General features: G+C 44.3%; 1 protein-coding gene across 1 annotated transcript; it reads right to left on the reverse strand.

The window, feature by feature from the left end:
* Positions 1-17852: 17852 nt before the first annotated feature.
* Positions 17853-21057, reverse strand: LOC146547092 (mid1-interacting protein 1-B-like). The gene is made up of 2 exons (XM_085265284.1): positions 20901-21057; positions 17853-20191 (listed from the first exon to the last, which is right to left on the reverse strand). The coding sequence occupies exon 2, from the start codon at positions 20007-20009 to the stop codon at positions 19527-19529; it is 483 nt and encodes a 160-aa protein (XP_085121410.1). The 5' UTR covers positions 20010-20191; positions 20901-21057; the 3' UTR covers positions 17853-19526.
* Between the last annotated feature and the right edge of the window lie 19 nt (positions 21058-21076).

The following is a 21076-nucleotide window of genomic DNA, read 5'->3' on the forward strand; positions in this document are numbered from 1 at the left end:
CCTCCTGATGGCCTAATATTTAACCACCCCAACCAGCTGCTTTGCAACCTGGGAATTCTTATCCTCCTTTCCAGCTCCAGTGCTGACCACACCCACTCAAAAACAATGCAGGATCACCAGCATGCAATGCTGCAGCACCTGTCACTCTAGATCACTTACAATAACAGCAGGTATACTTTTTATGTTACAATCCACAGACTAGGTGAGGATAGTAGGAAGTTGGACACATGAACAGTTTGCCGTATCTGTGCAATTTTCAAAAGAAAAGGGACGGAACAAAACTGCACCGAAGTCCTGTTGTCAAAGATGTCTACTTTGTGTATTCCCAGGGTTTCACTCGACAGAGGTTAATTCTGGGCTTTAACAACACTCCGAACGCCTTATGGAGTTATCGTTTCTAAATGGACGCCAATCAAGAGAGCATGTCCTGACTGTCCTAAATCTTTAACCGGCCAATCATCATGTATTACAAACAGTGTTTTATGGTCAAAACCAGCTTTTCTGTAGGAAAAACTAAAGGGGAACTGTTTCTTTCAGTTCGTACACATAATCGTTGCCTGATTAATGAAACCTCGATCATAGCACCTAGGATGTAGCCTGTGCACATGGCCAGTGCCACTGTCAGTGTGCTTGTGTTGCTCTGTGATTTCATGGTCAAAACAATGGTGGAGTTTCTCTCTCCAAGTTATCTAGTAGTCAATTTAAGAAATATGGGCAGTTCAAGCACTGTAGGAGGTACAGAACGACATGTACTTTCATTTCTATGGAGGTGCACGCCAGGTACGGCATATGTTTGCAGAAGGATTTGTAGCTAGAGAGTAAGGACCAGCGCCCTCTGCTGTGCTACAGGTTTCGTGCAAATTTATTAACATGAAGTCAACTGGAGTACTCATAAAAAATGCTAACAACAGACTTTGTGCAACAATGTTTTAGTGGACGTTTTGTAAAAAATGTCCTGTGTTTTGCAAGGTTCCGCTCATGTTAGCATTTTTCTTTTGTTGTTTATTCACCCTGTAAACAGTTTAGATTCAAATGAGCTGTGATACTCTCATGCAACATTAAATACATGACAGTTTCACGCTGTAGCGCCCCCTAGCTATGCTGCATTAAGGCGTCGCAGGTGGTATTTTAAGCAAACCTGCAGGATTTATTGCTCCTGCTGGTGGGTTTTCTTTTTCTGTGTGCCGGCTGCTGGCTGGAAGAGAAAAATAGAGCCGAGCTTCGCCCGCAGCTGCAGAGGAAAAAAAAACATCCGTGTGCGCGCATTAGCGCACACACACACACACACACACAGGCAATCAGGGCGTCACATGGAAGGCTAAAAGTGTGTGTGTGTGTGTGTGTGTGTGTGTGTGTGTGTGTGTGTGTGTGTGTGTGAGAGAGAGAGAGAGGGAAATTAGACTGCCTCATTATTCAAATTGGCTCGAAGGAGAAACGACGCACTCGCCTCGTTTACGCCTCAACAGAGAAAGAGAGGGGGAGAGAGGCAGAGCGAGAGCTCCCCGATCTGTCACTCCCTCCTCCCGCCTTCCTCCTCCGTCTCCTCGTTCTGTCATTCACCGTCCCTTTGTCCTCTCCCGCCCCCGTCTCCTCTGTCACTCACTATACCCTCCTCTCCTTCCTCTTCCTCTCCCTCATCCCTCTCTCCATCACCCTCACCCCTCCTCCCCTCCTCCTCCTTCTCGTCCTCCGATCTGTCACTCCTTCCTCCCCCTCGTTCTCTCCTTCTCAAATTACATCCTCGTTGCCGCCTCGTTTCTCATCCCGTCGCCGAGGGCTGTCGCCGAGGACCGGCGAGGGCGCTAAACGATTTCCCACCATGCATCACTCTGCACACGCACACACTCACAAACACACACACACTCTTACCTTTTTCCATCTCCTTATAGAAATGCACATTGGACTAGTTGGTGAGACGGAGAGAAAGAATTTAAAGGTTCTCTGCATAACCATCATAAATCATTATTAATGACGCCGCATCAGATATTTGCTCTCCGTGTACGTGCTAGCATCGACCAAATCATTAATGAGTCATCCACAGGCTGCCCTGCTCTATCAGGTTACTTTACTGATACATGAATGTATGTTTTCCAACAGCTGGATTTAATCCCCAAAAACAGACAATCTATGCTGACACTGACCCCAGTTTTAGCCTGGCGGTTAAACTCTTCTTTGTTTCAGGCGTCCACTCATGAAGCAATTCACTCAGCATACAATGCATTGTCATGTGGGGGTCTCTGGTTCATGTTGCTTGGGTAACTCTGTAAGCTGGTATCCTTCACTGTCACTTACAGTCGCTTCAATCTGTCACCACAAAAATGATAAAAAGTTTGATTCTAGACCTGATCACTTTGAGACACCAACGATAACACTGAAGTCGGTGAACATCGTGTTGGGTAATGATCTAGGAGCCAGGTGAAATTGTAAAAATTGACCAAAAAACTTTTGATTACTTTGAACACCAGGAAAGCAGCAGGACCAGACGGCATCCCAGGTCGTATCCTAAGAGACTGCGCATACCAGCTAGCTCCATCATTTCTTCACTACCAGACACACTGGACCCACTACAGTTCGCTTACCGTCCAAATCGTTCCACAGACGATGCCATCTCTCATCTCCTCCACACATCACTCACTCACTTGGACACTAGAAGGGGGAATTATGTTAAAATGCTCTTCATAGACTACAGCTCTGCATTTAATACCATAATTCCCTCCACACTCACCACCAAGCTGGAGCATCTGGGACTCAGCTCATCTATGTGTCAGTGGATCTCCAACTTCCTAACTGGCAGACCACAGGCAGTAAGGATGGGCGGACATGTCTCAGCCTCCACCACTCTCAGCACTGGAGCCCCCCAGGGGTGTGTTCTGAGCCCCCTGCTGTACTCTTTGTACACATATGACTGTGTGGCCACTACCAGCTCCACCACCATCATCAAGTTTGCTGACGACACCGTCGTGGTGGGCCTGATCTCTGATAATAACGAGACGGCCTACCTGAAGGAGATTAGGAATCTGGAGAACTGGTGCCAGAGGAACAACCTCCTTCTAAACGTCAGTAAGACAAAGGAGCTGATAGTGGACTTCAGCACTAAGCAGGAGAGGAACTACCAGACCCCCGTCATCAACGAGTGCCCAGTGGAGAGAGTGGACAGCTTCAAATACCTCGGAGTTCACATCACGCAGGACCTGTCATGGTCCTGTCACATCAACACCGTGGTGAAAAAGGCCCGACAGCGTCTCTACCACCTCAGACGCTTGAGAGACTTCCAACTGCCCTCCAAGGTGCTCAGGAACTTTTACTCGTGCACCATAGAGAGCATCCTGGCGGGAAACATCTTAACCTGGTTCGGGAACAGCACCATGCAGGACAGACGAGCTCTACAGAGGGTTGTGCGGTCAGCTGAGCACACCATCCGCTCCGAGCTCCCTGACCTGCACTCAATCTACAGCAGGCGGTGCTGGACCAAGGCCAGGAAGATCGTGAAGGACCTCAGGCATCCCAACAACAGACTGTTCTCTCTGCTGAGGTCAGGAAAGCGATTCCGCTCCCTGAAGACCAACACAGAGAGACTGAGGAGGAGCTTCTTCCCGCAGGCGATACGGTCTCTCAATCACACCACCACACAGTACTGACCCACACATATGGTTCTTACACACACACTGGACTTTCTGGACATTGGTTTTGCACAACACTGGTCACTATATTCTTCATTTCCGGTTAATACTTGTACAGCTGCTGCTATTGTGTATATATTTATTTATATTTAGATTTCATACATTCTTATATAGTTCTATATTGTGTATTTTGTTGTACAGTTATTTTATTTTCAACTTTAATTTATATATTTATCTTTATCTTATTCTTCCCAGTTAAATTTACCCTTCATTCTAATTTGTGTTGTACAGTTATTTCATTTTTAACCTTAATTTATATTTTATTCCTTCCTAGTTAAATTTACCCTTTTTAATTTTTCATATTTATTTCCTATCTTATTCATAGCCTTTTCCTTTTTTGTTTTCTTTAGGTCACGAGCAGTTGTCCAAGCATTTCACTACATATCGTACTGTGTATGACTGTGTACGTGACAAATAAAATTTGAATTTGAATTTATCATTAGCAAGTTGCTGCAGTTGCCCATAGATTGTATGGAAGATCCCAACTTGTCTGCTGACTTGTTAACTACTTGCCAGGCAGTAATACAAACTGTTAAAAGCTAACCTTCAAAATAAAAGTTGTGCCTTTGAAATGTGTTGGCCGCATCAGTGAGGCTTAACTTTTATACTGACGTTTTGCACTTTTCAGTTTCAGTTGGCAACTATTTGCAGACTGTGACAAAGTGGAGAAGCAGTTGCAATTCTCTCCATTTGTCCCATATGTGTTTACCTTTTTTTTGCACATTGTACACATTATTCTGTTTCTAGGTATTTGCTATGATTTGCTATTTGTCAAGTAACATTGCTTCACTCACTATCCCGGGTTTGTTTGTGTAAGCGTTTTGTTGCCGGCAAATCAAACATTCTGCAAATTAAGACAAATACTAAGTTATGTTTCTTTATACTTTATTATGTTACAGATTAAGTCATTTGTTCATACTTACGCTGTTTGTCTTTTCAGTCATCATGAGTGTCAGGTGTGGGGAAACGCCCGCCTGGCATTTCCTCATTTTAAAGTCCTGATCATGTCACACATGACATCATCAGGTCAAACCAAGTGGAGGGGTTTCTTTTTCCAGAGAGATGCTTCCTTTTGTTTGTGTTAATGTTTAAAGAGATTTGTTGAATGTTTTTCCTTTTGTTAATACTGCCATTTAGTTGTGTAAATGTGCATGTTAGCAGTGTGTAGAGGTTTTGTGTTTTTAGATAATCTGTGTAGAGTTTTAGATCCCTCAGTTGAGTGAGTGGTACTGGCTGGGCAATTGGAGGGAAATTGATGGCCCTATTTAAAGCCAGTCTCTACCAGATGCAGGAGAGGAGAGGAGAACTGTGTCGCCAGAGCCATGTTATGTTGACTTTTTGTTAATTGAATTGATTTGGGGAAAGTTTTGTTAAGTTATACATTAAATTAAGTTCACTGTAAATAAATTGCCCACCTTGGAAACCTAAAATGTCTGCATAGTCTGCTTCCCTACCACCTTCCTTGACGTTCAAGTCTGACTACTTTACACAGACAAGTTGGCATCTTCCAAGCAAACCATGAGCAATTGTGGGAATCTATTAGAAAAATTAATTGCAAGGATTGATGCAGCATCCTTTCAGTTACCGATTTTACCTAGAAACAGTAAGTAACCACTCACGAAATGCACATTCTTCCCAAAGCAACCAGAGGATGTGGTCTGGATGTGGATGTAAGTACTGTGATCTCACTAACTGGATAGTAAACTTCCGTCACAAAGCTTCAAGTCAAATATTGCCACCACTATCTTGGTGTTTTAAAACAAATATGATGAGACTAATGTGGCCATCAGTTTATTGTGTACATTTACATCCTGCTTTTAAGGATTTGTGTTTGGAGTGGGTTTCTCTGTGCGATGAACGTGTTATCAGATTTCATGTGCTACACGAGCTGCGGCATGATGTCAGTGTCGACTCTCCATGCAAACTTCACTTTACTGTGAAAATCTGCTGTTCTTTTTTCATGTTTTTATGATCTTCTGCTGCTCATTTCATTTTGCATCTAATCACCGCTGATGATGGCATGAGAAACAGTAGCAGAGAGAGAGGGGGTGATGGAAAGAAATGGAAAAGAGGCGAGAAGAAAGGACGAGCGGAGGGAAACAGAAAGAGACGGAGGCTAATGGATGTCTACAGGGTCGCATAAATCACACACATTCTGTGTGACAAATTGATCGCCGTGCTGCAAATTTCCCCCAGTGCAGCAACTGACAGGCACTGTGTGCATGTTTGAGTGTGTGTGTGCTTTCAGGAGGAGCCAACAGGATACAGCAGAGATAGAAGGAGAAAGAACTGAAACAAGAAGATGGAAAACAGACTGAAGGAAAGGTTAAGAGGGGCTGATCAAACTCTGTGTTGCCTCTAATGGCTCAGTCCCTCTAGAGTCAAAATAGGACAGCAACCTCTTTGCAACTAGGGGAAATTGGTGGATGCCTTGTTTTTGCATTGAAATTCATTGCATTTTGCGCCACGGACCGGTTTATGCCCGACAATATTTTCACGGACCGGCCTTTAAGGTGTCACGGATAAATACAACAAAACAAAACTAGTACCGGTACCGAAAAAAAGAAGATTTATTTATAACACACGTGAAAAGACCCAGGAAAACCGAGTTAACGATAACAAAATAACGCTGGAAACCGATAAAAACCTTAAACTATACATTTCACACCTGAGCCTCAACTCTCGTAGCCCGGTACCAAACGACTCACGGACCGGTACCGGTCCGAGGCCCGGGGGTTGGGGACCGCTGCATAAGGCAACCAGTTGCACCTGTTCATCCCACAGTTCAGTGAGCAACACTCTGAAGCTCTGGGCGACCACTTTTGTAACACACTAGCACAGGTTGCTTGATAGGAGGCAACCTGTCTGCAAACAATCACGGTCTGATTCACACTGACTACAGCTCAGTCTCAGACAGATTGTTGAAGGTGTGCAAATAATTGCAGTCTAATTTGTAAATGCCAACACATTGCAATCAATCTGATCGCAGCTTATCAATGTAACTCAGATGAAAGCAACTCATCCCTTTTTGCCACATGGGACTCAACTCAGCTGTTTGTATTTCTGTGATATTACTGTATAAAGACAAGGCTGTAGCTACTATACTACTGCACTATTAAAAGTTTGCACAGTTTGCATGAAATTGCCAACTTGAAGAGATTCAATCATACACTTGTGGTACACAGATTTTACGACTTGACGCACTGATGTTGCTTTGACAATGTCGATATCTGACATCATACATGATAGAAATGTTACAACGGTTGGAAAAAAAATCCAGTTTGTGGAAAAAAACTCAAATGCAATTACATTATTTCCAGTTTTGACTTCTTCTCTTGCACCACCGGTAATGAGCCACATCCATAATGGTGAGCAGAAATGGATGCGGCAACAATAACAAGCCACCTCTCAATTCACTGTTGTGATTGGTGTGGGGGTAGGGACAGGCTTAGGGCGTCGGGGGGTTCCCCGGAGGCATCTTCCTTGGGGGGCTCAACCCGGGGTAGCGGTCATGTCCGGTTGGGGGCTCTGTTGGCTCTCAGGTGACTGTGTCCTCGCGGCTGCGTGCAGCGGGGCTAGGGGAGGGTCTGTGCTGACGGACGTGGGTTACTGACCTGGTAGCCTGGCTGGCCCTGGGTGGGTCCGGGATGTGCGTGAGGTTCTGGGGGCGCTCCGTCTCTGGGCTGGGGCCCGGGCCGGGCCTCGGGGGCTTGGGTCCTGGTTGGTGTGTTGCCGGGGTTGTGGGCGGGTGGGTGCATGGGGGCCCAGCCCTGGAGCAGGGTGCCACCGGTGTGTCGAGCCACCTGGGGGGCCCTTCAACTGGTGGGGGAGATGGTCACATCTTGCAGGAGCTTTCCTCTCTTCAGGAGCTCTCTCTGCAGGAGGGGGAGATACAGGAGAGGTGGAGGAAGATCTCAGCCTGGGCGTTTACTGTCTTATGTAGTCTGGAAGATGAGTGGATGGTGGGGTGGGTGCAGTTTTCTCTGTGGTGGGGTTGGGTGGACTGTCCCGGGCTCTGTGGGGCCGGGGGGCGCTGCTGCACTGGGCCCCGGTCTGGATGGGCCTGGGCCCCCTTTCCCTGGCGGGTCGCGGAGTGTGGGAGTGCCTACTGGGGTCAGCGGGGGAGCTGGCCCCAGGGAGGGGTTACCTGCCCCTCCCTTCCTTCCCTCCCCATCTCCAGCTGCCTCCCTCTTCCCGCTCCACCACAACCACCCACACATGCAGGGCCTTGGAGTAGGGGTATGTCACCAGGGTGCAGAGGAGGCTACCCCCCCTCTGTCCCCTTCTGGCTGCCTCTGCCTCAATTTTATCCCACAACTTAGACATTCACATTATTCACACTCTCATTACACATACATATAGGATCTTGGGGGTGGGCACGATACACGGAGTCCAAAGTACCATCAGGGTGTACACCCCACCCCTGGCGTCGTTGCCCACCTCTCAATTTTAAACACACTTAGACATTGAGGGCTATCAGGAGGGACTATGCGCTTACCTGCTGCTCTCTGGCAGGTAGCTCCATGCCCTCCTGGGTTTTAATTGCACTTTAGAACACACATGCATCAACACTACAATGAGCGGGTGGAGGGAGGTTTGGAGTCTTCTCCCACCCCCATTCTCTGCGGCCTGCTGGAGCGGGAGGGCTAGGAGGAGTTGGCCGTCCGACTGCGGTCTGGAGTGTGGGGCCTCCCTGCTGCTACGGAGTCGGGGTGGTCTGCCTCTCCCCACCGCAGGGAAAAGGGTAACACCACCTGGGTCTGGGTGCAGTTCCCCCTCCAGGGGCAAGGGTACCTAGACCCGGTTTGTAGAGTACGCTTGGGGAGTGTGATCGTGTGTACAGCGTCTCTTTATGTCTGTCTCCACGTTGGTTGAGTGTGGAGTGAGTGCATATGAGAGCATGAGGGGGGGAATGGATGTTTGTGTCTGTGTGTGCCTGTATGTCTGTGTCTATATGTCAGGTTGGGTGTCAGACACCACCTCTCTGGGGACACCTCAGGCCCTCCAAGGTTTGGAGGCCTATCTCCACCCACCACCACTTCCCCTGCCGGTGGCGGACTCCCTCAGGTGTCGGTGCGTTGGTGGTTCTTTGTGTCTGGGGGTGGGCGTCCAGGTACACACCGGCTCACTCCTTGGCGGCCGCTTATCGGGGCCTGGAGCCTGGGGCTCGCTCGGGCCCCTTCGGAGGTGGGGTGCCCCCGGCCTCTCGGCCTGGGGCTCGGTCACTCAGGAACAGCTGGCGGCCGGCGGAGCTCATGGGCGCGTCACTGCAACTCCCCCTGGCTTCTGCTCCGCGGCTGCTGAGTGAACCCTCATCTGGGACTCTCCTCAGCTCTTACTGGAACAGTGGCGCGGCTGCCCCTCTGTTGGTCTTCCTTGGTCTCTTGTGTTCTGGGGGCCTCTGGATGTCTGGAGTTTTGATCTCCTCCATACCTGCTTCACACCCTGGAGGACAGGGCTGTGGCCCCCCCACACTCCCTAGCAGATCGTTACATGGAGAAACCTTTGGAATACAAGCGCGCTGATCCACACAGGTATGTACACGGGTGTTCACTGCTCGTAGACCCAAATTACACCTTTCTTGGCTGCTACTTCGAGGCACATCTGTCCTGCGTGCTGCACAACAACATTGAATATTTAGTATTTACTGCTGTTTACACTTAGCTAGATTAATGCGATGGTGTTGTGTTTAGTATGTTGCTTTGTTTTGTTTTTTTTGTCTTTTTTGCTTGTTTTCTATTCCTCTCTCAACAGGTGATCCAGGAGATTTTTATTTTTTTTCTCCCCCCCTTTCTCACTGTCCCTCTCCCCTTCTGTTTTTCCTTTCCTTCCTCTTTCTTTCTCCCTTTCCTATCCCTCACTCATGTCTGTCCCGTCTGTAACATCTGAAAATAAAATATAATAAAAAAACAAAAAAAAACAAAAACAATAACAAGCCAAAAACAAGTGGAACATTAACTAATGTTTACTAATGTTAGTCAACAAACAGACTCTCGCCTAAATAACAGAAAGTGACTGTGAACTATTTTGAACACAAGCTACCCATGGTTAAAAAAACAAAGGTTACACTTGCCACTCCCTTTTTGGTTATCAGTTTCCCATAGTTTGTCTGGCAGAGAGTGATTTGTCTGCAAGCACTTGCTGACTATTAGCCAAATGGTACTAAAACTTAAAATAATTCTGCTGGCAACCAGAGTAAAATTGTGCCACTACTTACATACTTACTTTAGACTTTGAAGGCAAATGTTCTCCATTTTCGTGTTTCACTAAAGTAGCCGTCTTCAGTGGAAAGCACAGACAACCACGGCAATCTGCTAACAACCAAAGTGTTTGCCAGAAGACATTCACCAACCATTCGGGGAATACAAATTTTTCCATAGGAGGCAGAGGTTACCAGGTTCTCACTGATCAGTCACTATCTAACTCTCATCAGTCTCCAGCAACCACATAGCAAACAGTCATGGATCAGATCTGGATTGACTTTACATTGTCATACGCCCAAAAAGGTGGATAAATTAATGTCATTAGTGGTCACTTGACTGCAAACTAGGCAGAGGTGATCAAATTCATTTTTGAGGCTTCGGATTGGGGCTTCTCTAACCAATGGGTGATGTCAAGCTATATTTGTGTTTCATTCTCCTCTTAGCAATTAAAGTAATGTTAGCTTGAAGAAACACAATCTAAAAGGAAGTCCACACAGGAAGTGACTAGCAGAGATGTTGTGCTCATGAATCATCCATGATCATCCATCCATACGGCCATCCATTCTCTTCTGCTTTTCTTTCTCCTTTCTTTATCAGTGTCGCCTGGGTGATGGAGCCTATCCCAGCTGTCACTGGGCAAGAGTTGGGACACACTCTGGCCAGGTCGTCAAGGCTGGATTGTGAACCATTAAAAGTTTATGATGTTCAGCAGCTCCACAAGATAGCAGGTGAAGAAATTTCCGGCGATGCAAAGTGGAACAATTGAAGTAAACATTTCTCAGCTTGAAGGAAAGCGACTTGAGTGACTACTAATAAGAGTAAGGGATACAGTTAAGTGACAAATGAAAACGTTACTTATCCACCTAGAACCTTCGATGGGCACCAGCGATCATCTGCCAGTGACAAAGCAATGCTTGACTCTGGACATTTGGATGCCCATTAACAAATAGGAAATTGACCCGAAAGATTTAATCCGTCAGTCAATCCAATAATGGCAGAAAGATGATAAAAATATTGACCACAGTAGCTACAAACATGAAGGTCATGTTAGGTCAGATACTTGAGTAAAATAAATAACATAATTTTTATTCTTCTACTTTTTATTATCATAAATTATTTGCTGTTAACTTGGCAAAAAAGGTGTTTTTTAGTGTAACAATACAGTTCTTGTTTTGGTGCCCCCTGGTGGTCGGATTGTGATTAAAAAAAAATTTACCTAGAAAATGTGTGAAAGCTGTCATAACAGAGACATTTGTGGTGTGTGCATGTGTGTGTGTGTGTGTACAGGCTGTGGAAACCTCCGACTGTCTGTCAAAGCAGTGAGCCGCAGAGGGAGGAGGGAGACACACGCGCGCAGGCGAGAAACATCGTGTGGGAGAGAGAGCGAGCGGCGTGACAGGTGAATAATCAGAGCTGCAGCGCCGGCCGTCACGGAAACGAGGCCTGACAGCACCGACAACGCCGGAGACACGCACACAAAGAAACACACACACACACACACACACACACACACACACACACACACACACACACACACACACACACACACATAAAGAGGAGGGCTGGGATTAGGTTTAAAGTACAAATACACACACACACACACACACACACACACACACACACACACACACACACACACACACTGATCAGCAATCAATCACACAAAAACTTTAAACACGCTCCTCCACACCCTCCTGCTGCTGACCTTTGACCTTTAATTTTCACACTTTGCCTTCATTCCTCCGCACGCAAACATTTACACACAAACTAATGAAAACCGTTTTTGTGTGTGGGTGTGTGTATGTGTGTGTTAATTATTCTGGGCCCAACCTCCCAAACACTAATTGGCACTCTGACACGCACACACACACAGACACATACACACACTCACTCTGCTGCACAGTGATATGAGGTGTGTGTGTGTGTGTGTGTGTGTGTGTGTGTGTATACAGTGGTGTTACCACAGCGCCCCCTGCTGACATTTTTATTGAAGTCTGTTAGAGGACAAACTGCAATAAATTAAATGAATGGAAACTTTAACTTTCAATAAAATGTATAAAAAACAATTTTAGATTTAAAAAAAATTAGAACATTGTTTTATTTAGATCAAGCATGTTGTTTTCGGGCGTCAATCCAGTCCCTTTATAGGTAAGTCTTACTACCTGGCAGCCTTCTTTAAAAAACCCTCTGGGCTTTTATTTTGAAGTCAGAGTGTATTATGCCCTGAATCTCATACATATGCATCATGCACTTGCAACATTAACTGTACCTTCTGTAGTATGGGCTTTTCACTCCTGCAATCTTGACTGCAACTCATTGCACTGAAAAGCACTTTAAAGATAGGGACACCCCCTGTAGTATGACAGGGTTGCATGCACTTGTGTTTTGTATCATGTTGTGCTGTTATGTGCCTTACTGTATCGTCTCCAGTTGGTCCAAAATGCAGCTGCATATTACCTCAGTGTTGGCCTCTCTACACTGGCTTCCTGTTCCTTACAGGATCCAATTTAAAATCTTACTTTTTGTTTTTAAATCACTTAACGGCCAAACTCCTTCTTACCTGTCTGAGCTCCTATTTAACCTGGAGGGTCTTAGGGTCGATTTGTGGCTTTTTCAAATTTCGATTACATGCCATTTGCACAGTGTTGAATGGAATATAGCGAAAGTCTGCAAAAAAAAGTTCGGTCACATTTACTGTTAAAATTTCAGTATGACTTCCGGAAATTAGCTTCAGTGGCTAAGCTAGCGATAAACTTACGCTATCGGACCTAGTGGTCGATTTGTGCCCCATTGAAACCCATTATAAACGCTATTTTTCACGGCAAAAAAATTACGGTCAAATCGATCGTGATCGGTAATGCTTCCGCTTCCGCTTGCAGTACTGGCCTTAGAGTTGTAATTTTTTTTATTTGTCCACCGGGTGGCGCCCTTGCTCCACATGTGACGCCTGCTGGAACATACACAGGCGTCCAGCGGCCTGCTCGAGACAGATACCCGGAAAAGGCAGACTAATTTCCCGCGTACAGCAGCAGCTTGGCCCGCTGCTCGTTCCGGACCATTTTCTGACCTTAGGATCATTTGAGGGTGCATTAATTTTTTTTAATCAACAGGAAATGACGTATTTGTTTTCACGTGGTAGCGGAAGTGTGTGCTGCAGACACGGGAACCGAACCATATGCTCCGGCGCTGCGCGAAACACACCCGCGGCAGAGGCACTCCTCCCCGGGGGAGCAGGAGCAGCAGCGCCGCCTGGGGACATTTTTGGCTTCTGGAAAAAAAATTAAAACCGGATCGAAATTAATGTTCGTGCCAATCTTTTGTCCATCTAAAGGCCTAATTATAATAACAATAAAATATTACTTCAAATGTTTTTTTTGGAAAATATTTTATGTTTTATGTTTTATGTTTTTGGGGCAAAAAAAGCAGTGCGCTCATGTGACGAAACCGGGATATAAAGGGTTAAAATCCGCGAAATGTAATTAAAACTTGACATGAATATTTCAAGGAGAAGTAGGTCTAAAAGATTGGCTAATTTAAAGTGGAATAAAATATTAATATATAAATTTTTTATAGCGCTTTTTTGGGCGTGGTCGATTTGTGGCTCTAAGACCGATAGTGTATGCATTTTTCTAAGACCCTCCAGGGTTAATTATGCTCCAGAAAGAACCGTGAGGTCCAGGTCAAAACTACCCTTTAACTATTCCACGCGCTAAACTGAAATCTCATGGTGACAGAGCCTTCTCTGTGGCAGGTCCCAGACTCTGGAATAGTCTTCCTCTTAATATTAGATCATACAAATGCTCAAACACTTTAAACCTTTACTAAAGACACATTTTTATAGTCTAGCATTTAAAACACATTGACCTAAACATTTTGGTTTTTGTGGTTGTTGTTTTAGTTGTTTTTATTGACTATTTTATTTATTAATTAATTTTTCTATATTTTACTGCATTGTTGTTGTGCATTTTATTTATTTTAGTGGCATTTTACATTGTTAAGCACTTGCATCATGGACTTTGGAAATGTGCTGTATAAATAAACTTGACTTTGCTGTATGTGTGAGCACACCAAGACAAATTTCCATTAACTATATTGTTGAAATGGCCCAACAACTTTATCCCTTTTTTTCCACCACCAGGTTGCACTTCACAGAAAGCCTGATAAATTCTGGTGAACCAAAAACATGCAGTAGTGAATTATTATTTTGAGATAATTGACCAGTATTTTGAGACAATAATCTTAAAATGAGATTTGAGATACTAATCAGAACTATTGGGTAAATCTCAAAATTTTGAGATGACAATTGACCAAACAATTTCAGATAATTCACTCAAAATATTGAGATGATGACCAAAAGGTTTTCATAACCCAGAATTATGAGCTATTTACCCAATATTTTCAAATAATAACCAAACATTCTGAGATACCATAAATTTGGGGTAAACTATCTCAAAAATTTGAAATGTTCACCCAAGATCTTGAGAAAACCCTAAATTTTAGACATGTGGGATAAATGATCTATAAATTTGATATAATTTACCCAAAATACTGAGATATTAACCCCATGTTTTGAGGTAACCCAGGCCTTTTAGATAAATGGCAATTTTTTAGAACATTTACCAAGCATTTTAGATAATCTAAACAAACAAAAAAAAGAGATAATGACCCAATATTTTGAGATAACCCACAATCCTGACATACTAACCCTAAATTTGAAGTAAACTATCTGAAATCTGGAATAGTGAACACAAATTTTGAGATAACCCTAAATCTTTAGATAATGACCCCAAATTTTGACAGTGTTGAGACAATTACCTAAAATTTTGAGACAATAACCCTACATTTTGAATGTAACGTTTTGATATTTATGGGTTTTGTTTGAGGCCCAGAAGAAGTAAAAACAGAAACCAACATTATCCAAACATCATCTTAGGCCAGGTGATTTCACGGAGCTATTCAGTGACTTTTGGATGGGCATTATGTGCTCATTGCATGGCTGATTCACCTGAATGGTATTTTACCTAATTGAGACAAACAAATTAAGGGGAGTGTTCCTATCCAAACCTGTCATACTGTTATAGTAAAATATAATAATATAATATTAAATAATATAATAGTAAAATATAATAAAATTGGTCCATCTTAAAAACATTAAAATAATTTTTTTTGGTCACTTTTCTAACCTTCTATAAGGCTACTCTTCTTAATATTTGTTCCTTAATTAGTTTTTCTTCTTTATATATTATTTTCTTTATGTATAAATAACTGATGAATCAACATAAATGGTAAATGGCCTGTATTTGTATAGCGCTTTACTAGTCCCTAAGGACCCCAAAGCGCTTTACACATTCAGTCATCCACCCATTCACACACTGGTGATGGCAAGCTACATTGTAGCCACAGCCGCCCTGGGGCGCACTGACAGAGGCGAGGCTGCCGGACACTGGCGCCACCGGGCCCTCTGACCACCACCAGTAGGCAATGGGTGAAGTGTCTTGCCCAAGGACACAACGACTGAGACTGTCCGAGCCGGGGCTCGAACCAGCAACCTTCCGATTACAAGACAAACTGCCAACTCTTGAGCCACAATCGCTCCATAACACTAAGCAGCAGATGGTTTCTGGCGGGTGAAGGGGCGTTCACTGACTCCTCTGTGCTGGAAACTATCTGGCAGCTGAGTTTAGTCATTTCAGCTCCGAGGTCGGAGGGATTATGGAAGATTACAGGTGAATGGAGGTGTGATTGGCTGCAGATGTCCTGTTAGTCTTTCCATGAATTTAATGATCGACAAGATTCACCTGCTGATCTGATACAACCCAGAATAACCCGGCGATGACGACTTCCTGTTAATCAGCATTTTTACAGATCAAAAAAAAAAAAAAGATAGTATTTGATGCTTTTCTTTGTCACACAGGGCATTAATGGGAACCTTTCTGGAGTTTAGAGCAAGCAAAAAATCTGAAGAAAAAGATTATCAGCACTGGTTAATTTTTAATATGTTAGGATTTTGGAGAGATGTTGCTTATATCTTTAATTTGTACCAATTTGCTGTGGATGACCTAGATTTATTAGTTATTTTTTTTATTTATTAATACATCTAGAGCCATCTGTAAGATCCCCAGTCTTTGCTGTATCTTATAGGTTATGACTAATATAATGTCAAACCCTAAACCTGAAGGTCGGGCTGCTCAATTTAGGCAAAACTCAGCAAAAACAAACATAATTGTAACTATTCATTCACTTAACTGTCATATATTTGTTGAACTTTAAAAATACATGTCTTTTTACTGGAGCTTCCTTGCTCTTTAAATAAAACTGGGTCATTCAATGCCAGCTCATTAAATTCCTCCCACCTGCCCATCACAGATTTGCCTGGAAACACATTTCAGGGCAAAGATGCACTTATTTATTTATTAGAAATTTCCATTGTCTAAAGAAGTCCATCTGGATTTGGTGTATGGTGTCATACATGGGGAATATCACAATGAAGTTGGACATTTGTTTTGATATCTGTGAAACTACCTGCATTATTTCAAAGATATTATGTTCCTTAACACATGAAGGTTTGAGACCAGGAGGATACACAAATCCTTACGGGGCATCTGGCATAAATATGCCAAATCAAACATGTGGCGCTACCTGCTGTGGTGAGCCCTGTGAATATGTGCCTCGTACATGAGAAGCTCTGGTTTCTACAGGCAAATCTGCTGCCAGATATCTAAATACTTTACCTAGAGCTCCACTTCTGGGAGTCCACATTCATAGAAACATGCTCCCAGATATTCCGCCTAAAACATTTATTAAGGGGTTTTCTGCTGAGGTTTCTCATGTGATGTCGTGCCCACAAGGCATGAGGCAAAGGGCCGCCATTTCCAGTTCGTTACATTTTTTGTTTCACTACAGCTCAGAGGGCAGCTGGATGGAGTTTGTGGACAAATCCATCACTTCAAAGCAAAATATGACCTCTGCAAGACGCCAACAACTAAACCAAGCATAAGGAGGTATTTGTCACCTGGTTGGGGAATAGACATTTGTTCCTAGTGCCAGGTGGTCACTAACATGACTGTGTAACAGAGGCTTTAGCTATCATTTCCCCTTTGAATGCAATCAACCATCAGCAAACAGTTGGTAAATACTTAATAACAATAATATGAATTCCTTCATGACAAGTGGTTTCAGACTGGTTTCTGGGCCTGTGACTGGGGCCTTATTTACTTGATCATTCAGTTACCATGATTGTCACACATCACAAATGATAACTTGGGAGTTCGCCTTGTAATCGGAAGGTTGCCGGTTCGAGCCCTGGCTTGGACAGTCTCGGTCATTGTGTCCTTGGGCAAGACACTTTACCCGTTGCCCACTGGTGGTGGTCAGTGGGCCAGTGTCCGGCAGCCTCGCCTCTGTCAGTGCGCCCCAGGGTGGCTGTGGCTACAATGTAGCTTGCCATCACCAGTGTATGAATGTGTGTGTGAATGGGTGGATGACTGGTTGTGTAAAGCGTTTTGGGGTCCTTGGGGACTAGTAAAAGCGCTATACAAATACAGACCATTTACCATAACTTAATGTCATGTGGTTAGTGGTCACATGTCTGCAAAACCACAACATAATGAAATGCAAAATGATCCCTTAAAAAAGCATCTGAAACCACCTCTACCTCTGAAACTTAGCAGATTCAGTTTTTAATTACCATTAAAACTGCTGGGTTAGTGTTGGACAAAGATCATTGTTGGGGTTAAACTACAACAGTTGCCACTTTTCTAAAAACTCCAGGAAGAAGCTCTGTTTCAAGCGCAGAGACAGAAATGAGAACAGAAAACGTCACAGTGTCACCTTTCTTCGGCATGCTGACATGCCACTAGTGTTGTCATGGTAACACGTGGTCTGGAGCTGTAGATGGTTGCAGCAATACGGAAACCATTTTTTCCCCCAAATGTGGTCAGTAAGTTTTGATGAACGAAAAGACCAAAAATACACACCAAAATCTTTTAATGGTCAAACTGGACAGAAATAGAAAAACCAATAAACATCAGTATATGTACACCCAGCATTCTTCACACACACAGACTCCAGAACGCCTTCACATGTCATCGACCATCAAGCACAGTGTTCAATTCATTAACAAAGCTTTGAGACGACAAACAAAACATTCGCTTCTTTAAGTTCAGTTCAAAAATCAGCCAATAACCATTCATTACACCTTCTCTTTTATTCAGCTGAAACCAGACAAAAACAATGAGTTTCTGCCAAACTCCTTAAAATTTTAAAAATAAGGTGCTTTAGTCCTTTAATAAATGGACAAACTGTGGCATCTTTAAAATATCAGAACTTCCACATTTAAGTTAAACCAAAGAACTGAGAATTTGTGGTCTGGTTACAATCGATTGTCAGGAGATGTTAACAGGTTATGAACGATCATGCACCATGAGAACTGGGTTCTTATTACGATTGGGAAATTTAAGGATTCATATTTTCTCCTTTTTGTGCGTCTAAAGCTGTACAGAAATGTCAAGCCAGCTTCTTTTGTGCTCTCGTGTGTTTGCATAGTTTGGAATTTGCAGCATGAAATGAAGGATGTCAGGAGATTTTTTTTTTGTTTCTTTTAAACGGACAAACGTCAACCCTGAAAATAGAATGCAAGCAGCCCACCACCTCGACGAAGTCTTCAAGGGAAAAAAAAAAAAAAAAAAAAAAAAAGGGAAGTCCATGAAGAACATGTTTTAGCTCTTCAACTACAAACTGCTGTAGGGAGGTCAGAGCAGAGACACTCTAATCTGCCGAATCTTAACAAGATGTCATATCCAGAAGACAAACAGTGGATTCAGGTGTTTAAAGTATGCCAAAGAAAGAGTTATTGGAATCAGAGACAGATTTCTGGCTCAGTGGCATTCCACAGGGATTATACCAGGATCCTATTTCATTTAAAATGGTTTAGTTTAGGGTTTGTTTGTTTTTTTAAGGTTATGTTTGTTTACAGTAGTTTAGAAGTGCAACAGATTTCTTCTGATGAAACCACCCAAATATTCAAAATTAATCAATTTTAGATCCTTTGTCCTTCTCCTGCATACCCATCATCTATCTCTTAAACGTATTAATTTGAGGTGATTTGATTTCATGTGAAAACATTCTCTACAAATTCATTACTGTACTGACTTTAGTAGCACAGATCCAGACTTAATTCAGAATTTTAAAGCTTGAATCAGCTTTGTGCTTAGTGACATATACTGATGTCCCTGCCAAGTCTCTTCAAAAAGACCAAAGCATAAATCGGCTATAATGAATGAAGTCAGCATCAGTGCATGTGCCAAAATGAGATCCAAAAAGCTGCCGGTGAATACAAAAACGTGGCATTTAAGATGATTTAACGACCCTTACAAGGACTCAGTTGACTGAATAACTGTTATTAAAATTGTAGTTCTCATTATTTGACAAAAAATGCCCAAATTGTTCCAGTCACACAATCAATCTGCAGATATTTTTATTCACCGTTTTTGGGACTGGCTAGTTAATTTAACACAATGATATCCACCACTGTGGGCTGTGAAAAAGCTTTTAAGTGAATTCTGGCGTCTGCACATGCTCCTTCCTTCGCTTGTAGTTACTGAGCTAAAACCCATAGAGCGCCAACCGTCAGGACATTCAGCGCTCAGTTTCTGCAGCCGATCTCCTCCTTGTAGCGATTCGTCAGTGTGTTAGCTTTATGCGTCAGTTTCGACAGAACCGCGTGGAGTCCATTCAGGTGGAAGTGAAACTGCTTCTCCAGGTCATCCTCCTCTGCCACCACCATGCTGGCCACACCCGCCTTCTCCTTCCGCAACTCCTCGCCTTGCACGACGCCCCACTCGATGTCATTGCGGATGGATTTAAGCAGGATGTATGAGCTGTACATGTCAGTATCAGGCTGGAAGTAGGCGCTGTCGTGAGTGGGGCTGGTGCTACCTGTGCCACCACCGTCATCCCCACCATCCCCGTTCTCTGTCGGCTTCAGGTCATCCCTGTCGTCCAGCGGGACGTCCCGCAGCAGGCTGGGCAACATCACTGTCTGGTCCATGTTGTTGACAGCGCCAATGAAGCGGTTCATGGCGTTGAAGAGCGAGTTCTTCTGGTTGTAGGAGTCAGGTATCTGCATGACGGCGGCTGATGAGGGCCCGTGTTGGCCAGCGGTCGCAGCGCCAAACTTAGCCCGCTAATGCTCCTTAAAGGATTACTGAGAGACTGCGGAGGCACTCACTGCTCCAAAATGGGCCAGCTCCTGAGCTGAGGGCCCCGTGTTTCTGCTGCAGGACTCCAGCTGACCCCAGAGGCATAAACCTGATATAAAAACACAAAAGGAAGAGGAGGAAGGATGAAGCAGCTTCAAATGGAGACCCAGCATATCCAGGACATCTCCTGGACATGCTGGACACCCATGACATCTGCAGGGTCATTTGAGGCCTTCATGATTTAACTACAAAGCTCAGGGATGGGGGAACTAGCCAGCTTTAACAGTATATCCTGCATCCATTATCGGACATCGGATTCCCCCCGCCTCACCGCCGTTACTCACTTCATATTCAGCCACCTCTGTTGCTGCTGAAGATCGGTTTGCATTATTTAAATCTCTCTGTGCTGCACAGCCACAGCCTCGCATGCAAATAAACGTGAGGTGCTGGCAACGTTTTTTTAAAAACAGCTTGAACACCTGCGGTGGCAGCCCGGGCAGAGGAGGAGGGGGGTCTGCAGGAGAAAACACGGAAATGAAGGGGAATCACGGCACCGGCCTCTACCTGCTTCATTCTAAAGCTAAACCAGGGGACCTTTGAACAGGCGGGCCCAATAAACCATCCTTCCAGTCTATGTAACTGTGAATTAGCGACGCTTACACCGCTTGAATCTTCATTTTAACCGGAACAAATGACCGCACAGCTGCTCTTATTAGCCTCGCCACCCCAGCCAGCGGGTGATTCCGGGTACCGTTAGCTCGCTAAGTCTACTTTTAAAACGGGTAAACACCGGCGGCAGTGCGCCTACGTCAGCTTACCGTATGTCGGCTGTGGTTCCTGGGTACCAAGTCGCTGCTTCTGCCCGTTAAAGCTGTCCGGAAAAGGGATCTTGCAGACGGTCGGGCCGGTGGTGGTTGTTAGGGAGGCAGGAGAGTCGGGGCGGAGCAAAACATGGGATCACGATCACAGCCAATCACAGAGGGTGTGACGTCAC

The sequence above is a fragment of the Mchenga conophoros genome, linkage group LG23 (assembly GCF_057382185.1).
Source record: "Mchenga conophoros isolate Kocher_MC1m ecotype Shallow Benthic linkage group LG23, M_conophoros_male_GT1.1, whole genome shotgun sequence".
NCBI classification, from domain to species: Eukaryota; Metazoa; Chordata; class Actinopteri; order Cichliformes; family Cichlidae; genus Mchenga; species Mchenga conophoros.